The 22,657-nt window shown below is 52.2% G+C and overlaps 1 protein-coding gene across 1 annotated transcript; it reads left to right on the top strand.

Annotated features, from left to right (window-relative positions):
• The first annotated feature begins 1,585 nt into the window (after positions 1 to 1,585).
• Positions 1,586 to 20,612, top strand: ZP3 (zona pellucida glycoprotein 3). Its single transcript, XM_055392819.2, has 8 exons — positions 1,586 to 3,525; positions 7,800 to 7,918; positions 11,199 to 11,302; positions 11,749 to 11,926; positions 12,317 to 12,434; positions 18,791 to 18,882; positions 19,016 to 19,152; positions 20,383 to 20,612. Exons 1-8 carry the CDS (start codon positions 3,166 to 3,168, stop codon positions 20,595 to 20,597), a joined length of 1,323 nt encoding a protein of 440 aa, XP_055248794.1. The 5' UTR covers positions 1,586 to 3,165; the 3' UTR covers positions 20,598 to 20,612.
• Positions 20,613 to 22,657: the final 2,045 nt, after the last annotated feature.

Genomic DNA, 22,657 nt, shown 5'->3' with positions numbered 1-22,657 from the left:
GGAATTTCACCCAGGGACAGCATAGAGTAGGCCATTGGTAAATGCTGTACCTGTCAGTCCTTCATCATCTCCTGATAGGACCCTTGCAGTAGACTTTTGTTGTTGTTGTTGTTTTGTTTTGTTTTGAGACAGAGTGTTGCTCTGTTGCCCAGGCTGGAGTACAGCGGTGTGATCTTGGCTCACTACAACCTCCACCTCCCGGGTTCTAGCGATTCTCCCGCCTCAGCCTCCCAAGTAGCTGGGATTACGGGCATGTGCCACCACACCAGGCTAATTTTGTATTTTTAGTAGAGACGGGGTTTCTCCATATTGGCTTAGGCTGGTCTCGATCTCCTGACCTCAGGTGATCCGCCCACCTCGGCCTCCCAAAATGCTGGGATTACAGACATGAGCCACCACGCCCAGCCAATACTATTCCTTTCATAGCCTCTTTTTCCCACAGGGCTAAGTCCAGCATCTCAGCCTGGCACCCACAGGGTTCTGCCCGCCCACCTCCCCAGCCTCCTAAATTGCTACTCTCACTCCCAGGGACCTGAGGCTTCACCAGGTTACCTACCCCAACCATGGGTCCTCAGGCCCTCAGTGCAATAGAAATTGACATGAGGTGGCCAGGCGCGGTGGCTCACGCCTATAATCCCAGCACTTTGGGAGGCCGAGGCAGGCGGATCACCTGAGGTCAGGAGTTCCAGACCAGCCTGACCAACGTGGTGGAACCCTGTCTTTACTAAAAATACAAAAAGTAGCTGGGCTTGGTGGCGGGCGCCTGTAATCCCAGCTACTCAGGAGGCTGAGGGAGGAGAATTGCTTGAATCTGGGAGGAGGAGGTTGCAGTGAGCTGAGATCCCGCCACTGCACTCCAGCCTGGGCGACAGAGCAAGATTCCGTCTCAAAAAAAAAAAAAAGAAAGAAAGAAAAGAAAAGAAATTGACGTGAGGGCCAGGCACAGTGGCTCACACCTGTAATCCCAGCACTTTGGGAGGCCGAGGAGGGAGGATCACTTGAGGTCCAGAGTTCGAGACCAGCCTGGCCAACATGGTGAAACCCCGTCTTTACTAAAAATACAAAAGTTAGCCGGGCGTGGTGATGGGTGCCTGTAATCCCAGCTACTCAGGAGGCTGAGGTGGAGAATCACTTGAACCCAGGAGGCGGAGGTTGCAGTGAGTCGAGATAGCACCACTGCACTCCAGCCCAGTGGGCGACAGAATGAGATCCTGTCTCAAAAGAGAGAGAGAGAGAGAGAGAGAGAGAGAGAGAGAGAGAGAAAGAAAGAAAGAAAGAGAAAGAAAAGAAATTGACAGGAGGCTAAACGAGTTTTCCTAGACAAAGCTTCATTGGAGCTTATGCCCAGACATAAAGGAGGCAGCATGAGAGAGAGAGGGAGAGAGAGGGAAAGAGAGAGGGAGAGAGAGGGAAAGAGAGAGAGAGAGGGAAAGAGAGAGAGAGAGAGGGAAAGAGAGAGAGAGAGGGAAAGAGAGAGAGAGAGGGAAAGAGAGAGAGAGAGGGAAAGAGATAGAGATTTTTCTATCTGACTCTCCAAAAAGAGCCAGGAGGGCTTTTTTATTAGGCAAAACATGGGAATTTACATCAGGGATAGGGCATGCCGGCTGGGCTGGGCAAAGCACGTGAAGGTATGCAGGTTGGCATTATCTGGTTGCCATGGTTATCTTGAGTTATGGGCCACCTGGTAGTCTGGCTGGTGGCAACAAGGCTGTCAATCAGTTCAGCATTCCTTCCTGAGGTGGGACACTCCACAACCTTGGTTTGATATTTGAATCTCCTAAGGTCAGTTCCTGGGATTCTCTTAAGTAATAGGCATGTTTCCACATGATGACATCAGTGAAATCGTGGTATGGGTCTGGTAATCACTGGGAATGCAGGAAAGAATGCAGTGGTTGGGCCAGGTGTGGTGGCTCATGCCTGTAATCCCAGCACTTTGGGAGACTGAGGTGGGCGGATCCCTTGTGGTGAGGAGCTGGGCGTGGTGGAACAAGCCTGTAATCCCAGCTACTCAGGAGAGTAAGGCAGAAGAATTGCTTGAACCTGGGAGGAGGAGGCTGCAGTGAGCTGAGGTTGCACCACTACACTCCAGCCTGGACAACAGAGTGAGATTGTCTCAAAAAAAAAAAAGAATGCCCTGGTGGGGGTGAGCTGAAGCCAAGCCCCGCTTCTGCTGTGTCTCAGTATGAACTCCAGGGGATTCACCCAGGAATGAAGAACGCAGGGCCCCTTCTCCACCTCTCTTCACACAGCTGCCTCTGCCTGAACTGACCTACCCCCCGGCCTCCCATAAAATAAGGCAGAGACCCATGAAATTCCTCCTGTCTCCTAATTGATACCGCCTCCTTTTTCTCACACTTGGAATGAGCTCCTTATGTCTCAGATCTAATCCTCCTGACCCTTCAATCAAGGGCTTTCTCCTGTGTCCCCCACAGACCTGGGACAGCTCCCTTGCCGGGCTGTGAGCTTCCTAAGGGCAGGGCCAGCAGGGGATCAGAGGGAAGCTGTGATACATTGTGGTGCACCAGGCAGGCAGCACACTCTTTGCAAACTTTTACATGAATACACATGGGGATTTACAAGCTAAAAACTTTGAAGTGGGCTGGGGCGGGCGCGGTGGCTCACACCTGTCATCCCAGCACTTTGGGAGGCCGAGGCAGGAGGATCACTGCAGGTCAGGACTTCAAGACCAGCCTGCCCAACATAGTGAAACCCTGTCTCTACCAAAAATACAAAAGTTAGCCAGGCACGGTGGCGCATGCCTTCCTGTAATCCCAGCTATTTGGGAGTCTGAGGCAGGAGAATCACTTGAACCTGGCTGAGAAGTGGAGGATGCAGTGAAACGAGATCACACCACTGCACTCCAGCCTGGACAACAGAGCGAGACTCTGTCTCAAAACAAAACAAAACACAACAAAAACAAACAAACCACAAACACACACACACACACAGCAAAAAAAACTTTAACGTGGATACACGTGGGGGATTTCCAAGCTAAAAACCAAATTCTGCTGTGGTCATGCTGGGGTGAAGGCTGAGAGTTTGCAGTTCTAACAAGCTCCCAGGTGTTACTGATGCTTCTGGATGGAGACCACTTTATGCAACAAGGGCCCAGCTGGCTAGGGAAGGGAGGCAGCTGAGAGCCCAGGTGGCAGCAGCCAGCATCCCATGGGTATAAGATGGCCAGAGGCGGCTGCCTGCTGCTCTGCAGGCACCATGGAGCTGAGCTATAGGCTCTTCATCTGCCTCCTGCTCTGGGGTAGTACTGAGCTGTGCTACCCCCAACCCCTCTGGCTCTTGCAGGGTGGAGCCAGCCGTCCTGAGACGTCCGTACAGCCCGTACTGGTGGAGTGTCAGGAGGCCACTCTGATGGTCATGGTCAGCAAAGACCTTTTTGGCACCGGGAAGCTCATCAGGGCTGCTGATCTCACCTTGGGCCCAGAGGCCTGTGAGCCTCTGGTCTCCATGGACACAGAGGATGTGGTCAGGTTTGAGGTTGGACTTCACGAGTGTGGCAACAGCATGCAGGTGAGAGAGGCTGGGGGCCCTGGCTTCGGTGGGAGGATGTTCGAGGCAGCCGGGTATGGGGACTGTGGCCACCGTCGGTGGGAGGTGGGGTTGGGTGGATCCCTCTCACTTGTAGGTGGGGAGGTGGCCCAGTTGAGGCCTGAAGCTGGCACTGAGGGCACCAGACCCAGGGCATCTCCTGCCTCTGATGGCCGACATTGGGTCGGTGGGGTGGAGCCAGAGGTGGCCGTGCACTTCAGGCTGGCCCAAGCCACGCCACTCTCACTCAGGTGGGTTTGTGACACACACAGGCCTGCGTGATAGGATAGCCCTGTGGGTAGCCTAAGCGGCTGTTTCTAATGCTGGGGGCATTAGGAACTCATTCTGAAGAGACCCAAAGTATACATTATCTTAAAAACAACAAGTGGGCCGGGTGCAGTGGCTCATGCCTGTAGTCCCAGCACTATGGGAGGCCAAGGCTGGAGGATCACTTGAGGCCAGGAGTTTGAGGCCAGCCTGGGCAACATAGTGAGACCCCATCTCTTAAGCCTTTAAAAAAACTAACTGGGGCCTGGTGTGGTGGCTCACGCCTGTAATTCCAACACTTTGGGAGGCTGAGGAGTTTGAGACCAGCCTGGCCAACATGGTGAAACCCCATCTCTACTAATAATACAAAAATTAGCCAGGCATGGTGGTGCGTGTCTGTAATCCCAGCTACTCAGGAGGCTGAGGCAGGAGAATCGCTTGAACCCAGGAGGCAAAGGTTGCAGTGAGCTGAGATTGTGCCACTGCACTCCAGCCTAGGCAACAGAGCGAGACTCTGGCTCAAAAAAAAAAAAAAAAAAAAAAAAAAAATCCCACATAGATAAGTGGTATGGGGGCGGGGGCATCATAACCTTGGTGTTAAAGACCTTAAAAGCATCAGTGGGTCCCTGGGGGCAGCTCCAAGGGGGAGAGGCTTAACCTGTGGTATATGCAGGAAAAGACCAAGAAATCCAGGCCAGACCTCCCTTTCCCTAGCCAGTGGGGAAAGAGGCTGCAAGGAGAGGCCTTACGGCAGGGCAGGGCTGGGCACACAGCTCCCCAGCTAAACCCTGATCCCTGGACCAAGTTCCTGTGGTCCCATGGAGGGCCTGTCCTCTCCCGACTCAGGGGAACCTGGCTCCTCCTCACCTGGGCCTAGACCCAGTAGCTTGCCTGGGATGGGGGCAAGTCCAGCCCCTGGAGCCCTCCGGCCAGAGCTCTGGTCTTAAGTGTGGTCTCCTGGGCTCTCTTTGAGGACTCGAGGCCCTTGTTTTCCTGGAGAGAGAGGCCAGAGAGCTGCAGGAGTTACTTGAGGAATTATTCCAGTTTAGAGGCTCACAAACATGTCTTAGATTTACTTGGGGAGCCAGGTGCCTGGCTCCCCCACCTTCTGTGAAATGGGCTTTAATAGGTTAGAAGCTGATAAGTGGTATTTTTTTGTTGTTGTTTTTGTTTTTTGAGACAGTTTTGCTCTTATTGCCCAGGCTGGAGTGCAATGGCGCCTATAATCCCAGCACTTTGGGAGGCTGAGATGGGAGGATCACTTGGGTCCGGGAGTTTAAGGCCACCCTGGGCAACATAATGAGACCCCCTTCTCTACCACACACACACACACACACACACACACACACACACACACACACACACACACACACAAAATAGGGTGTGGTGGCGCCTGCCTTTAGTCTCAGCTACTTGGGAGGCTGAAGTGGGAGGATTGCTTAAACCCATGATTTGGAGGCTGCAGTGAGCTACGATTGCGCCACTGCATTCCAGCCTGGAAGGCAGAGCAAGACCCTCTTTTATTAACCCCACCTGTGGAGCTTCTAAAACTCCTGATGTCCAGGCTGCTAAAATAGAAAGGATGTGGGACCAGCTGTGGGTAATAAGGATCTCAGGTGACTCCAATGAGGAGCAAAGCCTGCAAACTCCTTCCTCTGGTGTGGTGTTTCCCAGTTCTGCCCGGTGAGAATCACCTGCGGCTGGCCGTGCGCGGTGGCTCACGCCTGTAATCCCAGCACTTTGGGAGGCCGAGGCGGGTGAATCACGAGGTCAGGAGTTCAAGACCAGCCTGGCCACGATGGTGAAACCTCATCTCTACTAAAAATACAAAGAAGTTAGCCGGGTGTGGTGGCGGGCACCTGTAATCCCAGCTACTCAGGAGTCTGAGGCAGAGAATTGCTTGAACCCGGGAGGCGTAGGTTGCAGTGAGTTGAGATTGTGCCACTGCACTCCAGCCTGGGCAACAGAGTGAGACTCCGTCTCAAAAAAAAAAAAAAAAAAAAAACAGCCATGGCCAGTTTCCCAGGTATACAACCTGTGCAGTTCTGTGGGGCCCAGTGCTTAATGGAATGCCCTCTTGCCCTGAAATGGTAATAACTTTTGAATAAGGGGCCCCACGAGCTATGCTGGTTCTGTCTGTGCTGGGGCACTTGCTAATAAGGTCTAGGACTATTCCCTGAAGATCGAGTTTGGTCAGGGCCAGGCAGCCACCTGAGCTCTTGAGCAACCTTGACCTCCTAGGCTCAAGCCATCCTCCTGCCTCAGCCTCCTGAATAGCTGGGATGGACTACAGGCACATGCCACCGTGCCCAGCCAAGTTATGTTTTTGTAGAGATGGGGTCTAGCTCTATTGCCCAGGCTGGTCTTGACTTCCTGGCCTCAAGCAATCCTCCTCCCTCCCAAAGTGCTGGGATTACAGGCATGAGCCACTGCACCCAGCCCTCAAGTAGTTTTTAAATAAGCTCCCTGAGATGAGAGGTGGGGATAGTGAGCTTAGAATAGGTGGTTGGGGGTTGAGTCATGGTGGCTCACACCTGTAATCCAGCACTTTGGGAGGCTGAGGCAGGTGGATCACCTGAGGCCAGGAGTTCGAGACCAGCCTGGCTAACATGGCGAAACCCTGTCTCTATTTAAAAAAAAAAAAAAAAAAAAAGGCACGGTGGCACGTGCCTGTAATTCCAGCTACTCAGAGGCTGAAGCAGGAGAATTGCTTGAACCTGGGAGGCGGAGGTTGCAGTGAGCCGAGTTCGTGCCACTGCACTCCAGCCTGGGCGACAGAGCAAGACTTCATCTCAAAAAAACAAAAGGTGGTTAGGAAGTGACTAAAGTAGGGGTTTCCAGTGCTGGCTCTATGCTAATCACCTGGAAAGGTTGTAAAAATACTGATTCTCAAGAGAATCTCATACCTTCGCTCTACTGGGCTAGGGCCTAGCGTCACATTTTTCTAATATTCTAGCAAAATCATCAAACTTAGGTGTTTGCTATAAAACTCTCTCCCAGGCAGGCTCTGCCTTCTGCAGCCCTATTGGACAATGCAAATTTCCCCAGTAGTACTCACCTGTGCTCTTCCTGCCTCAGGCAACCTCTGAATCAGTCTCCCCCACCTTATGTGAAATGGGCTTGAATAGGTTAGAAGCTGATGTGGGTTGTTGTGTTTTTTGTTTGTTTGTTTTTGTTTTTGAGAGTTTTGCTCTTGTTGCCCAGGCTAGAATGCAATGGCACGATCTCCGCTCACTGCAACCTCTGCCTCCCGGGTTCAAGCGATTCTTCTGCCTCAGTCTCCCAAGTAGCTGGGATTACAGGCACGTGCCACCACACTCGGCTAATATTTTTTTTAGTAGAGATGGGGTTTCACCATGTTGGTCAGGCTGGTCTCAAACTCCTGACCTCAGATGATCTGCCCTCCTCAGCCTCCCAAAGTGCTGGGATTACGGGCGTGAGCCACAGCGCCCAGCCAGAAGCTGATAAGTGTTAACAGCTGGGCACTTCCTGGCTGCTTCCTGGCAGCTATCTTGGCCCTGGGCCTCTCCTGAAAGAGGAAACTGTATGTACTGGGGGGCGTGGAGGGGGAGTGTCAGAAGGGAAGTGTCATGTGCCCTGATGCCTCTATTGCTTGGGTGCTACATGGTATCTGCCATGTGGTTGATCCAGTCTGCCTGTGGTGGTGTCAATATGTGGTGTCAGGTAAAGATTCCGAGGTACAAAGACAGTACCTGTCCTGCCTCTTTACTGACCAGTGGCAGAGCCTGTGTTCTCTTTTGTAGAGATGGGGTCTTGCTATGTTTCCCAGGCCAGTCTCAAACTCCTGGCCTCAAGCAATCCTTGGCCTCCCAAAGTGCTGGGGTTACAGGCATGAGTCACTGCACCTGGCCTTGACCCTGTGGTCTTTCTGTCCCCTTGTGGGCTGCCCTCCCTGAGCACTCATGTACGGCTTGGGAGTACCCGGGCAGGTGATGGCCGGCAGCATTAACTTCTCACCTTTCCTCCAGGTAACCGACGATGCCCTGGTGTACAGCACCTTCCTGCTCCATGACCCCCGCCCCGTGGGAAACCTGTCCATCGTGAGGACTAACCGCGCAGAGATTCCCATCGAGTGCCGCTACCCCAGGTCGGTGTGGGACTGACTCATGGCCCCTGGTGCAAAAGCCCCTTGGGTGTGGCTGCAGGCAAGTGGGCTGGCTATGGGCTGCAGCTTGCAGCATGGCTATTAGAACTACCTACCGAAGCGTTTGCAGCTGTGGTTACTGTACTGGGTGGGATTGCGGGGCCTGCTGAGTCTAGTTCGAGCCCCAGAAGAGTATCAGGAGCCCAACTGCAGCTTAGCGGAAGCTTCAGAGCTGCTCAGCCCTGGTGGTGGTACTATGCCAGCCTCGGCCCTCCTTAGGGTTCAGAAATGGCCTTCCAATAGTGCTAGGCTGGGGCCAGGTGCAGTGGCTCATCCTGTAATCCTAGCACTTTGGGAGGCTGACAGGTGGATCGCTTGAGGTCAGGAGTTCAAGACCAGTCTGGCCTACATGGTAAAACCCCATCTCTACTAAAAACACAGAAATTAGCCGGTTGTCTATAATCCCAGCTACTTGGGAGGCTGAGGCAGGATAATTGCTTGAACCCAGGAGGCAGAGGCTGCAGTGAGCCGAGATTGCACTGCTGTACTCCATTCTGGGCAACAAAGCGATACTCCATCGCAAAAAATAATAATAATAAAATAGTGCTAGGCTGCGTTCTAGAATCTGACCTGGGCGGTGGTGGCCTACTCTTCTGTGGTCCTCAAGCCCCTGGCATCAAGCACGTGCCTGTGAACTCAGGCCCTGAAGTGGGAGGAGAAGCTATGGCTCCCAAGGACAACACTGGGTCCTGCGCTGGCCTCAGCATGGGGTGCAGGGGACTTTGTCCCTGCCCTTGAACCAGTCTGGGAGTGGGTATAAGCTGATGCGGCCAGGTATGGTGGCTCACGCCTGTAATACCAGCCCTGTGGGAGGCCAAGGTGGGCAGCTCACGAGGTAAGGAGTTCAGGACCAGCCTGGCCAACATGGTGAAACCCATCTCTACTAAAAACACAAAAAAATTAGCCGAGTGTGGTAGTGCGTGCCTGTAATCTCAGCTACTCAGGAGGCTGAGGCAGGAGAATCATTTGAACCCAGGATGCAGAGGTTGCAGTGAGCTGAGATGGCACCATTGCACTCCAGCCTGGGCAACAGAGCAAGACTCCATCTCAAAAAGAAAATGCTAGTGTGACGTGGGTAGGGAGCTGATACCAGTCAGGACATCATGAGGGATGAGCCATGCCCCTGGGAGGGGTCATGGTAGGGGTTATCCTAGAACAGGATCCTGGAGTGGGACCTTGAGGCTGAGATGGCCTGGGCAGAGCCACGTGGCCACACACCCAACGGGAGGGCAGTGTGCCCTTAGTAGGTGACATGCAGCCTGGGGGCTGGAGCCCAGGGACTGGGGTAATGAGGGAGCCAGACAGATGGGCTCACCAACCTCACCACAGGTGCCCCTCCTGGAATGGGTGAGGACTGAATCTCCACCCAGGGTCACCTGGTGGCTGGTGCTGAAGACAAGTGGGAACTAGTGAGAACCAGCGGGAGGCTGGAAAACTGGGATTCAATGAGGCCTGACCCATGGTTGCAGGGACCGTAGAGGCTGACTCACAGGAGGTAAGAGCAATTGGAGGAGCTTGGTGCCTATGTGGGTAGGGGAGATGGAGGAGGATAGAGGAGTTAAGGGCAGGCTGCCCAGTCGGCATGAGGGACTGAAGCTGTCCTGTGACCGTGGAAGTCTGACTTCAGTCTCTGGGCCTGACCCCTGAGGATGGTGGCTCACCTGGTCCATTGGCTGTAGGTAGTATTAGAGAGGCTGGTTGTAGGTTGGGATGCTTTAACCTGGCTCCGGATACCTGAGTCTGGTTATCAATAGATGCATCCATCACTTGGAGTAGCTTCTTCCAGCAGATCCTGTGGAGTTAGCAGCGTAGGTATCTGCAGATACCCAGACCTGCTTCCATGGACTTCCCAGTCACTGGTGTGCGTCCAGGCTCTCGGTAGCATCTCAAGACCTAAGGGCCTGTCTTTGATCTCTAAAGGATGGCCTTGGCTGGGCGCGGTGGCTCACGCCTATAATCCCAGCACTTTGGGAGGCCGAGGCGGGCGGATCATGAGGTCAGGAGATGGAGACCATCCTGGCTAACGTGGTGAAACCTCGTCTCTACTAAAAATACAAAAAATTAGCCAGGCCTAGTGGCGGGCGCCTGTAGTCCCAGCTATTTGGGAGGCTGAGACAGGAGAATGGAGTGAACCTGGGTGGCAGAGCTTGCAGTGAGCCGAGATCGCGCCACTGTACTCCAGCCTGGGCGACAAAGTGAGACTCCGTCTCAAAAAAAAAAAAAAAAAAAAAAAAAAAAGGATGGCCTTAGCTGATTCCCCTCTCAAGCATCCTGTGGAGTACTGTGCAGGGCCTGCTATCAGACCCCAAACCTGAACCTCTAGGGCTAAAGTATGTGTGGTGGCTTTTGGTTTTTTGTTTAAAAAAAAAAGTCTTACTCTGCCGCCCAGGCTGGAGTGCAGTGGGGTGCCATCATAGTTCACTGCAGCCTTGACCTCCTGGGCTCAAGCAATCCTCCCATCTCAGCCTCCTGAGTAGCTGGTATGTACTACTATGCCCAGCTATCTTTTCTTTTCTTTTCTTTTCTTTTTTTTGAGATGGAGTCTTGCTCTGTTGCCCAGGCTGGAGTGCAGTGGTGTGATCTCAGCTCACTGCAAACTCCACCTCCGAGGTTCACGCCATTCTCCTGCCTCAGCCTCCCAAGTAGCTGGGACTACAGGCGCCTGCCACCATGCCCGGATAATTTTATTTTTAGTGGAGACGGGGTTTCACCATGTTAGCCAGGACGGTCTCGATCTCCTGACCTCATGATCCGCCCGCCTCGGCCTCTCAAAGTGCTGGGATTATAGGCTTGAGCCACCGTGCCTGGCCTCTTTTCTTTTTTATAGAGATAGAGTCTTGCTATGTTGTCCAGGCTGCTCTCAAACTCCTAGCCTCAGGCAATCCTCCAGTCTCCACCTCCCAAAGTGCTGGGATTACAGGCATGAGCCACCACACTCAGGTCCAGGGCTCAAGAGGGAGCAGATCTCAGTCTAGAAACCAAACTCCTAGGTTCAGCTGTATCTGTCTTCAGCAGCCCAGATAGCATCATAGCATCAGTTAGGATGGCTAGGCCACTCACAGGTGCAGAAGTTCAGGAGGGTGCAGGGGCAGCCTCAGGCTCAAGGTGTCTGGCTGGGCCATAGCTGAGGACCCTGTAGTGGGGTAGCAGTGAGATACTCCCCATCAGTGGGGCCCAGGTGGGTGTGACCTGAGGCAGGTGTGCACAGTTGCTGTTCTCTCAGGCAGGGCAATGTGAGCAGCCAGGCCATCCTGCCCACATGGTTGCCCTTCAGGACCACGGTGTTCTCAGAGGAGAAGCTGACTTTCTCTCTGCGTCTGATGGAGGGTAAGAGAAGAAGGCTGGGTGGGACAGCTGTGGAAAGACCTGGGCCATCTCAAACCCCTGCCCTTGGCTGTGTCTTTTTTTTGTTTGTTTGGTTTTGGTTTTGGTTTTGGTTGGTTTTTGGTTGGTTTGGTTGGTTTGGTTGGTTTTTGAGACAGAGTCTTGATCTGACCTCCAGGCTGGAGTGCAATGGCACGATCTCAGCTCACTGCAGTCTCCACCTCCTGGGGTTCAAACGATTCTCCTGCCTCAGCCTCCCGAGTAGCTGGGACTACAGGCTTGTGACACCACACCCAGCTAACTTTTGTATTTTTAGTAGAGATGGGGTTTTGCCACGTTGGCCAGGCTGGTCTCGAACTCCTGACCTCAGGTGATCCACCTGCCTCAGCCTCCCAAGGTGCTGGGATTACAGGGGTGAGCCACCATGCCCAGCTGGCTGTGTCTTTCAGAGAACTGGAACGCTGAGAAGAGATCCCCCACCTTCCACCTGGGAGATGCAGCCCACCTCCAGGCAGAAATCCACACTGGCAGCCATGTGCCACTGCGGTTGTTTGTGGACCACTGCGTGGCCACACCGACACCAGACCAGAATGCCTCCCCTTATCACACCATCGTGGACTTCCATGGGTGAGCACTGGGCTCCCTGACTAGAGAACCTTCCTAGCAAAATGACCCTAAAGCCACCTGTTTGGCTTTTTGAGACAGTCTCACTCTGTAACCCAGGCTGGAATACAGAGGCTTGATCTCTGCCCTCTGCAACCTCTGCCTCCCAGGTTTAAGTGATTCTCCTGCCTCAGCCCCCCAAGTAGCTGAGATTACAGGTGCCCATCACCATGCCTGGCTAATTTTTGTATTTTTAGTAGAGACAAGGTTTCACCATGTTTGCCAGGCTAGTCTCGAACTCCTGACCTCAAGTGATCCACCCACCTTGGCCTCCCAAAGTGCTGGGATTATGGGCGTGAGCCACGGTGCCCGGCCCACCTGTCTGGCTTTAACACCGTTCTGTTTTCTTCCAAGCTGTCTTGTCGACGGTCTCACTGATGCCTCTTCTGCATTCAAAGTTCCTCGACCCGGGCCAGATACACTCCAGTTCACAGTGGATGTCTTCCACTTTGCTAATGACTCCAGAAACATGGTAAGAGCTTTAACAGCCTGAAAGAAGGCTGAACTTGCAACCTTCATATCCTACTGAATGGGGTCACTCACTAGCTCCACCCTTAAGCAAATGACTTAGAGCTGTGTCCCAGTAACTCAAACTTACAAGTAAAGCCATGAGCTTTAGCGAGGCCTTCAAGCAGAAGGATGAACAATATGAAGCCTTAAGAGGTAGAGGCCGGGCACGATGGCTCATGCTTGTAATCCCAATACTTTGGGAGGCCGAGGGGGGTGGATCACTTGAGGTCAGGAGTTCAAGACCAGCCTGGCCAACATAGTAAAACCCTGACTCTACTAAATATACAAAAAAAATTAGCTGAGTGTGGTGGTTGGGTACCTGTAATCCCAGCTACCTGGGAGGCTGAAGCAGGAGAATAGCTTGAACCTGGGAGGCAGAGGTTGCAGTGAGCAGAGATTGTGCCACTGCACCTCCAGCCTGAGTGACAGTGAGACTCCATCTCCAAAAAAAAAAAAAAAAAAAAAAGGCAGGTGTTAGCCTTCCTGGAGGCTTTCTGCAGGGGCAAAGAAAACCAGTGTGAACTTCCTAGCCAGGGTGGCTTCTTGAACTTGGTCATAGGTTAGGCTACTGATTCTGAAGGCATCATCCTCAGCTGGAGGGCTTGTTGAAATTGATGACTGGGCCCCAACCCAGGGTTTGATTCAGGTGGTCTAGTGAAGCCTAGAATCTGCATTCTTAAGTGTTGGTTCTGCCAGTCTGGGGCCTCCCCTTGAGAACCTAAACTAGAAAACTCAAATTGACACTAAGAGGGAAGGAGAAGGAAGGAATGAAGATGGGGACTGCCTAATGGCTGAGGTGGGGGAGGGATGCAGTAGGAAGTGCAGGTGCAAGGACCAACATCTAGCCAGGAAGTACTGGTAAGTGGTTAGAAGTAAATTGCCTGGTGCGGTGGCTCGTGCCCATAATCCCAGCACTTTGGGAGGCTGAGGCGGGCAGATCACGAGGTCAGGAGATTGAGACCATCCTGGTTAACACGGTGAAACCCCCTCTACTAAAAATGCAAAAAATTAGCTGGGCATGATGGTGGGCACCTGTAGTCCCAGCTACTCCAGGTTCCCAGGTTCAAGTGATTCTCCTGCCTCAGTTTCCCAAGTAGCTGGGAGTACAGGTACCCGCCACCATGCCTGGCTAATTTTTTTGTATTTCTAGTAGAGACAAGGTTTTACCATGTTGTCCAGGCTGGTCCCAAACTCCTGACCTCAGGTGATCCGCCTGCCTCGGTCTCCCAAAGTGCTGGAATTACAGGCGTGAGCCACCATGCCCAGCCTCAAGTAGCTTTTATTTCTTGAGTTGGAGTCTTGCTCTGCAGTCCAGGCTGGAATGCGATGTCACAGTCTCGGCTCACTGCAACCTCTACCTCCTGGGTTCAAGCAATTCTCCTGCCTCAGCCTCCTGAGTAGCTGGGAATTACAGGTGCCTGCCACCACGCCCGGCTAACTTTTGTATTCTTACTAGAGACTGGGTTTCACCATGTTGGCCAGGCTGGTCTCGAACTCCTGACTTTGTGATCCACCTGCATCGGCCTCCAAAAGTGCTGAGATTACAGGCGTGAGCCACCATGCCCAGCCTCAAGTAGCTTTTAAACAAGCTCACTGAGATGAGAGGTGAGGCTGTGAGCTTAGAATAGGTGGTTAGGAAGTGATTAAAGTAGGGGTTTCCAGTGCTGGCTCTATACTAATCATCTGGAGAGGTTGTAAAAATACTGATTGTAGAGAATCTCATACCTTTACTCTATTGGGGTAGGGCCTGGTGTCACATTTTGTAACATTAACTAAATCTTCATAGGTGTTTGCTGTAAAACTCTATGAACTTCAGTGTGCACACCATCTAGGTTCTACCACCAGCATTTTTTTTTTTTTGAGACAGTCTCACTCTGTCACCCAAGCTGGAATGCAATGGTGTGGTCTTGGCTCACTGCAACCTCTGCCTCCGGGTGCAAGCAATTCTCCTGCCTCAGCCTCCTGAGTAGCTGGGATTGTAGGCGCCTGCCACCATGCCCGGCTAATCCTTGTATTTCTTAGTAGAGACAGGGTTTCATCATTTTGGCCAGGCTGGTCTTGAACTCTTGACCTCATTATCCAACCGCCTCAGCCTCCCAAAGTGCTGGGATTATAGGCATGAACCACCACGTGCCCCCCCACCTTTTTTTTTTTTTTTTTTTTTTGAGAGGGTCTCACTCTGTCACCCAGGCTGGAGTACAGTGGCACGATCTTAGGTCACTGCAACTTCCACCTCCCAGGCTCAAGCGATTCTCCTGCCTTAGCCTCCCAAGTAGCTGAGATTGTAGGCATACGCCACTACTGAGTGCCTGTTATATTTTTAGTAGAGATGGTTTCACCATATTGGCCAGGCTGGTCTTGAATACCCGACCTCAAACGATCCACCTGCCTTGGCCTCCCAAAGTGCTGGGATTACAGGCGTGAGCCACTGTACCCGGCCTACTAGCATTTTACTGTTATCCTCCATCTACTGACCTACCTTATTCTACTTGGAAATGCATCAAAAGCCACTTAAGCTCCTAGGTGACTCTAATACGCAGCCAGGCTTGCAAACCTCTGAAGCAGAGGCTCATACGTCAGGGTGGCATTAAGGGACAAAGTAGAAACTTCTCAAAGATCACATCGATGCCACTTCACCTCCTCCAGCAGCTGCCTTGTGGGAAGAGAAAGATCAACACACAGATCAGTAGGGTAGCAAAAGGGAAAAGCATCTAATATTGATGAGATGGCCTGAAGCTCTCAGTGGTGGGCCCTGCTTCAATGGGGCTGGGGATAAAGGAGGGCAGATTTGGGAAAAGAGTCCTGGCCCTCGGATCAGTGACCGATAGCTCCTTAGGGGAGAGGATCCTGGTTGTGGGAGGAAGTCAAGATTGACCTCAGGTGTGGCCATTTGGGAAGAAGATGGGGAGAAGTTTTCACAGAGGTGGTAGCGGTCAGCATGGGTATGGACTGAGGTGGTTTCTCAATCTCTGGGGGTTGAGGGGCAACTAAGACCAGAGAACAGTGCTGTTTAATGGAAGATAGTCTGAGCCCTTGGAGGGCTCCCCTTCAAAGGTAGGATTGATGATGCCTCAGTAGACTATGTCCCATGGCACAAAGAAGGAACAACCCTATTTCAGAGCAATAGGGTGGCTGGGCACGGTGGTTCACATCTGTAATCCCAGCACCTTGGGAGGCCGAGGTGGGAGGATCAGAGTTCAGGTGTTTAAGGCTGCAGTGAGCTATGATGGTGCTATTGCCCTCAACAGAGCAAGACCCTGTGTACTTCTTTTTTTTTTTTTGGACAGAGTCTCACTCTGTCACCCAGGCTGGAATGCAATGGCAGGATCTCGGTTCACTGCAACCTCCACCTCCTGATTCAAGCCATTCTCCTGCCTCAGCCTCCCTAATAGTTGGAATTATAGGCACTCAGTCACCACGCCTGGCTAATTTTTGAATATTTAGTAGAGATGGGGTTTCACTATGTTGGTCAGGCTGGTCTTAAACTCCTGACCTCAGGTGATCCACCTGCCTCAGCAAGTGCTGGGATTACAGGCGTGAGCTATCACACTCCCCTCTTTTTTTTTTTTTTTTTTTTTTGGGAAATGGAGTGTCACTCTTGTTGCCCAGGCTAGAGTGCAATGGCATAATCTCAGCTCACTGCAACTTCCCATCTCCCAGGTTCAAGCAATTCTTCCGTTCCAGCCTCCCAAGTAGCTGGGATTATAGGCACCTGCCACCATGCCCAGCTAATTTCTGTATTTTTTTTTTTTTAGTAGAGATGGGGTTTCACCATGTTGGCCAGGCTGGTCTTGAACTCCTGACCTCAGGTGATCCACTGACCTCAGCCTCCCAAAGTGCTGGGATTACAGGCATGAGCCACCATGCCCAGCCTAGACCCTGCTTCTAAAAGGCCGCTATAGGGGAACTGCCCTGGGATCTTAGACTCCAGTTAGCACCAGAAAAACATACTAGGAAGAAGCTAAGGATGAAAGTACATTTCCTTTGTGGAATAGACAACAGGGCCTTGGAAGCTTCTTACTTGCAGGGCAGGTGGCTAAGATGGGCAGCTGGACAACTGCTAAACTGGCTTGTTTCTAAAAGTCTGAATTTACATGGTTTCAAGTTTCTCTGCTGGTGTACTTGGCCACTAGGTGGTGACTGAGGCTTGTGGCTCTGAGGCTTCTGCTGGAAGGTGGCAGAATTGCCATGCTCTGCCCGAGGTTGAGCAGGGAGGAATTTTAGCCCTGCCTGAAATATGAAGGGAAACTGACCTGGGGACGGGCCAAGGCTAGACTGAGCCCTGGCTCTGTCAGAATGGCCCCTAGCCCCAGCAGCAGGATGGAATGTCAGTCTAAAATGAGAAGGCTTGGCCAGGTATGGTGGCTCATGCCAATAATCCCAGCACTTTGTGAGGCCAAGGCAGGTGGATCACTTGAGGCCTGGAGTTCAAGACAAGCCTGGCCAACATGGGGAAACCCCATCTCTACTACAAATACAAAAACTAGCCTGGTGTGGTGGTGGGTACCCGTAATCCCATCTACTTGGGAGGCTGAGGCAAGAGAATCGCTTAAACCTCGGAGTTAGTGGCTACAGTGTACTCCAGCCTGGACTAGAGACAGACTCCGTCTCAAAAAAAAAAAAAAAAAAAGGGTAGGGGGGCAGTGCTTACAGGGTAGTTGACTATTCCCTGGGTGGGGGGGGGGGGTCCTTCAGCTCCCAGCAGGAGCTCATATTGGGTTCATTCCCTCGTACTTGTCTAACGAGGGTGGGTAAACGTTTCCCAGAGGCCAGGACTGTCAGGGTATCAGCCTGGTGAGTCTTCTCGTCGTCATATCCCTTACAGGTGAAGGGAGACTGACGTAGGCTTGACTAATAGCAGAGGTATGTGCAAGGAAGAAAAGCCCAGGGAAGCTTGCCCAAAGAGTGAGCCATCAAACTCAAGTCTGGCCGGGCGCAGTGGCTCACGCCTGTAATCCCAGCACTTTGGGAGGCCAAGGCAGGTGGATCACAAGGTCAGGAGTTCAAGACCAGCCTGGCCAAGATGGCGAAACCCTGTCTCTACTAAAAATACAAAAAAATTAGCGAGGCATTATGGCAAGTGCCTGTAATCCCAGCTACTTGGGAGGCTGAGGCAGGAGAATTGCTTGAACCTAGGAGGCAGAGGTTGCAGTGAGCTGAGATAGTGCCATTGCACTCCAGCCTGGGCAACAGCAAGACTCCACCTCAAAAAAAAAAAAAAACCTCGTAAGTCTGAAATGGAAACTCCACAGAAGCAAGTCCAAAAGGCTTCTTTATGTGCCCAAGGACCTCAGGTCACAGAAACAACTTGGTCTTGCCTTAGCTGGCAATACAGTGACTACATCCCTGAAGAAAAGTAGCTTGTCAACTAGTCAAGTGGCAGGTGGCAGCGTCAGAAGCCCAGCTAAGCTGCTAGCTATTAAGGTGTCTACCACTCACCTCGGTCACCTGGGGATGGGCGTGCGTTTAGCAATGCTGAGTTAAGCCCAGGACTGGCCAGGCACGGATAGCTGGCACCTGTAATCCCAGTACTTTGGGAGGCTGAGGCGGACAGATCACTTGAGCCCAGGAGTTTGAGGCCAGCTTGGGCAACATGGCAAAACCTCATCTCTGCAAAAAATCCAAAATTAGCCAGGTGTAGTGGCTTGTACCCGTAATTCCAGCTGCTCATGAGGCTGAGGTGGGAGGATCCCTTGAGCCCAGGAGGTCAAGGCTATAGTGAGTCATCATCACACCACTGTACTCCAGCCTGGGTGACAGGCCCTGTCTCAGAAGCCCAGGGTCAAGCATGCTCAATGATTGGGTAAGTTTGGAAAAGATCAGGGGAATAAGTGGTGGATTCCAGTCTAAAACTAGTTGCTACTTGCTCTAACACTGGGTAAGTGAACCTTTACACCATCTTAGAGATGAGGCTCTTCCTTCCCCCTGTTTATTTTATGAGACAGTCTCACTGTCAGCCAGGCTGGAGTGCAGTGGCATGATCTCGGCTCACTGCAACTTCTGCCTCCCAGGTTCCAGTGATTCTCCTGCCTCAGCCTTCCAGGTAGCTGGGACTACAGGCACCCACCACCACGCCCAGCTAACTTTGTATTTTTAGTAGCGATGGGGTTTCACCATGTTGGCCAGGTTGGTCTCGAACTCCTGACCTCAGGTGATCTACCCGCCTTGGCCTCCCAAAGTGCTGGGATTATAGGTGTGTGCCATTGCACCCGGCCCCTTCTCACTCTTTAAAGGGTTAAGGGTTATAAGAGAACTGGTGTGTTAAACTCCCAGGCACAGCCTGGAACTCGGCCTGGAAATAGCTGTTATTCCTTGCAGATATACATCACCTGCCACCTGAAGGTCACCCTAGCTGAGCAGGACCCAGATGAACTCAACAAAGCCTGTTTCTTCAGCAAGCCTTCCAACAGGTGAGGAGGACAGGTGCTCCGTGACTGGAGTAGAAACTGAATTGGAGACCCCTTGTCTATTTCCCCCAATATATTATCAGCAAACTGCTTCCTGCAGGCAACAAAAATCTAAGCTGCTTGTCTTTCATCTCAGCTGGTTCCCAGTGGAAGGCCCGGCTGACATCTGTCAATGCTGTAACAAAGGTGACTGTGGCACTCCAAGCCATTCCAGGAGGCAGCCTCATGTCGTGAGCCAGTGGTCCAGGTCTGCTTCCCGTAACCGCAGGCATGGTATGTCACAGAATGGCCAAGAGGCTGTTCATTGTCCCTTACTCAGTTGAGGGTACCTGCTGTCATTTCAGGCTGATGGTATTTTCCCTTGTCCTCCATTAAAACTGTTTGTACCTAGGCCTGCAGCTACCTTTCCCTAACACAAATCTTGGGGTTAAGCAGGAGGGGCTCTCAGCCTTCCACCTCGGTGGCAGCCAGGGTAGATCTGCTGTCATCCTAGGCTTCTACTAAGACATAATTAGGCATGTAGGGGAAATATAGCAGTTGTTAAGATAATCTGGCTTGGCATAGTGGCTCAGGCCTGCAATCCCAACACTTCGGGAGGCCAAGGCGGGCAGGTCACCTGAGGTCAGGAGTTCGAGACCAGCCTGACCAACATGGAGAAACCCCGTCTCTACTAAAAATAAAAAATTAGCTGGGCATGGTGGTACATGCCTGTAATCCCAGCTACTTGGGAGGCTGAGGCAGGAGAATCACTTGAATCTGGGAGGCAGAGGTTGCAGTGAGCCGAGATTGCACCATTGTACTCCAGCCTGGGCAACAAGAGTAAAACTGTCTCTCAAAAAAAAAATTAATAATCTGGCCAGAACAGTGGGTTGTGCCTATAATCCTAGCACTTGGGGAGGCTGAGGCCAGGGAAATCGCTTGAGCCCATGAGTTCTCGACCAGCCTGGGCAACATAGCAAGACCCTGTCTCTACAAAAAAGACGATGTACTAGGGAATCCCTCTTGGGTGACCTGCTTTCTCTGTATGAGAAAGCTGTCTTTTTCTTTTTTCTTCCCCCTCCCCTGCACCAAGATGGTGTCTAGCTCTGTCCTCCAGGCTGGAGAGCAATGGCACGATCTCTGCTCACTGAAACCTCTGCCTCCCAGGTTCAAGCTATTCTCCTGCCTCAGCCTCCCAAGTAGCTGAGACTACAGGCATGTGCCACCATGCCCAGTTAATTTTTTTATTTTCAGTAGAGACGGGTCTTGCCATGTTGGCCAGGCTGGTCTCAAACACCTGACCTCAGGTGATCTGCCTGCCTCAGCCTCCCAAAGTGCTGGGATTACAGGCATTAGCCATCACACCTGGCTGAGAAAGCTGTGTTTTTTTGTCTAGAAACTGTTTATTAGCCCACACAAAAAAGACAACATATTAGTTTAGCCCACTGAGGCAGAATAAAACCTCCAACCCAGTTCCCGGTTAGGGACTAAGATGACCCTTGGTTGTGTGTTCTCCTTTCACAGTGACAGAAGAAGCAGATGTCACCATGGGGCCACTGATCTTCCTGGACAGGAGTGGTGACCATGAAGTAGAGCAGTGGGCTTTGCCTTCTGACACCTCAGTGGTGCTGCTGGGCGTAGGCCTGGCTGTGGTGGTGTCCCTGACTCTGACTGCTGTTATCCTGGTTCTCACCAGGAGGTGTCGCACTGCCTCCCACCCTGTGTCTGCTTCCGAATAAAAGAAGAAAGCAATATCTGGTCGTGGTGTGGTGGTCAGATGGAAGGTCAGAATTAGTACTGACTGTGTCAGGTGGGGAAGACTGTATACCACCCGCCCCGTGCACTCACATAGCATAGTCCAGCAAGTACTACTGTGTCTCTACTGTAAACAGGGCAGGGTTCATGTCCTTAGACAATTATAATCTATCACCTCCATGGGAACCAACATGGAAACTCTTAGATGAAGGTCAGTCTGGCTGGACCCACCTTACTTCTAGGCTAGCAAAGAATCTTATATCTCTGGCCCCCATGGATTTGACTCTAGACATGGGAGTGGGGAGGAGAGAGCTTCCAGGCCCACTTCTCCAAGGCAAGCAGGCAGGCAGCTCTGTCCAGATGCTAGAGGCCAGAAGGCCAGTCATGATTGGGCCCTCCCAGTAGGGCAGTGATCAGAGCACTGCTTCTGCCTGGTCTTAGCTGTCACCTTGGGCTTGAAGCTATTCTTGGGACATGTTGGTATGAACTTGTCAAAGCTGCAGCAAGGGGTGACTGGCACTCCAAGCCATTCCAGGAGGCAGCCTAATGTCATAAGCCGGTGGTCCTGAGGTGGCTCTGAGGTGGGTAGTTTTGCTTTGGGGGTAGGAAGCCTCAGGAGAGCTGAGAACCTGCTTTGGTTTTGGGTTTGTTTTGATTTGTCCCTTTTGAGAGAAAGGTCTGGCTGTGTTGCCCAGGCTGGAGTGCAGTAGTATAGTCACAGCTCACTGCAACCTGGAACTCCTGGTCTCCAGCCATCCTCCTGCCTGAGCTTCCTGAGTTGCTGGGACTACAGGCATGAGCCCCACTGTGCCCAATTTATTCTATTTTTGGTAGGAACTGGGTCTTGCTATGTTCCCCAAGCTGGCCTCGAACCCCTGGCCTCACGTGATCTCTCTCCTTGGCCTCCAAAAGTACTGGGATTATAGACATGAGGCCTCACTGTCACTGGGGGGAGCTGCTTCTCAACCTCCCCCTACCTTTATCGCGCTCCCTAAATAGGCTGCTTCCCTCCCCCAGGTTTCAGCCATAGTTCCTAGGAGTGAGTAAGGGAATGGTGCCCCAAGGAGGGTACCCAGGGAACTTGTGCCCCCTTTGCTGGGGAAGGTGTTCATGGTACCTCTGTGGGAGGCTTCACATACCTCAGTAGCTGGCTCCAGCCTTGCCCCAAACTCAAGCCATTCTCACTCGGGGAAGTTCACTTTCGCTGCAGCATCCCAGCCTGGCTGGCTACTTGCTGTGAGCCTGCCAGTCCTCATGGGCAACATGGGGGTGGCACCTACTGAGCAGGATTAGGCATAAACTGATGAAAGCTGAAAGATGCTCAGGTGCAACTGGCATGGTGCTTATCTCTGGCCTGTCTGGCTGAGGGCAGGGGCTCCAGCCTGTTGACTCGGGTATAGACATATCTATAGTGCATTCAGAGCAAGGTTTGGGTAGCTTTGGACCTACTGAGAGCAGGAAGGCCTTTGATACTCTTAAGTGTGGTCTGTGAACGTTGGCATCACCTGAGAATTTGTTAGAAATGTATCATTTAAAGCCCCATCCCAGACCTAGAAATTTGCATCTTAAATCCCAGGGTGGGGTGGGCATGGTGGCTCACGCCTGTAATCCCAGCACTTTGGGAGGCCAAGGCAGGTGGATCACCTGAGGTCAGGAGTTCAAGACCAGCTTGGCTAATATGGTGAAACCCCGTCTCTACTAAAAATACAAAAAATTAGCTGGGCATTGTGGTGGGTGCCTGTAATCCCAGCTAGCTGGGAGGCTGAAGCAGGAGAATTGCCTGAACCCGGGAGAGGCAGAGGTTTCAGGGGGCTGAGATCACGCCACTGTACTCCAGCCTGGGCAACAGCAAGACTCCATCTCAAAAAAAAAAAAAACCCAGGTGATTTGAGTGGTTAAGGGCACTGAGCCAGGGACTTGTGGCACGAAGGGATTGTTCCGGGTGAGCCGCTTGCGGCCTAAGCAGGTTGTGGTGTGATCTGTAGGGGAGTAACAGGCTGGGGTTCAAAAAACGCCAGATACAATGGTTCAGGCCTGTAATGCC

Source organism: Gorilla gorilla, chromosome 6, assembly GCF_029281585.2.
Source record: "Gorilla gorilla gorilla isolate KB3781 chromosome 6, NHGRI_mGorGor1-v2.1_pri, whole genome shotgun sequence".
NCBI lineage: Eukaryota > Metazoa > Chordata > Mammalia > Primates > Hominidae > Gorilla > Gorilla gorilla.
Note: the sequence above shows the minus strand (reverse complement) of the source record. Positions and strands in the feature narration are given on the sequence as shown.

Excerpts from the sequence above, each read along its gene's own strand:
- ZP3 (XM_055392819.2), top strand. The coding sequence starts at position 3,166 with ATGGGTATAAGATGGCCAGAGGCGGCTGCCTGCTGCTCTGCAGGCACC. Across the intron at positions 18,883-19,015 it reads TTCAGCAAGCCTTCCAACAG|CTGGTTCCCAGTGGAAGGCC; the intron begins GTGAGGAGGACA and ends CTTTCATCTCAG. Across the intron at positions 19,153-20,382 it reads TTCCCGTAACCGCAGGCATG|TGACAGAAGAAGCAGATGTC; the intron begins GTATGTCACAGA and ends CTCCTTTCACAG.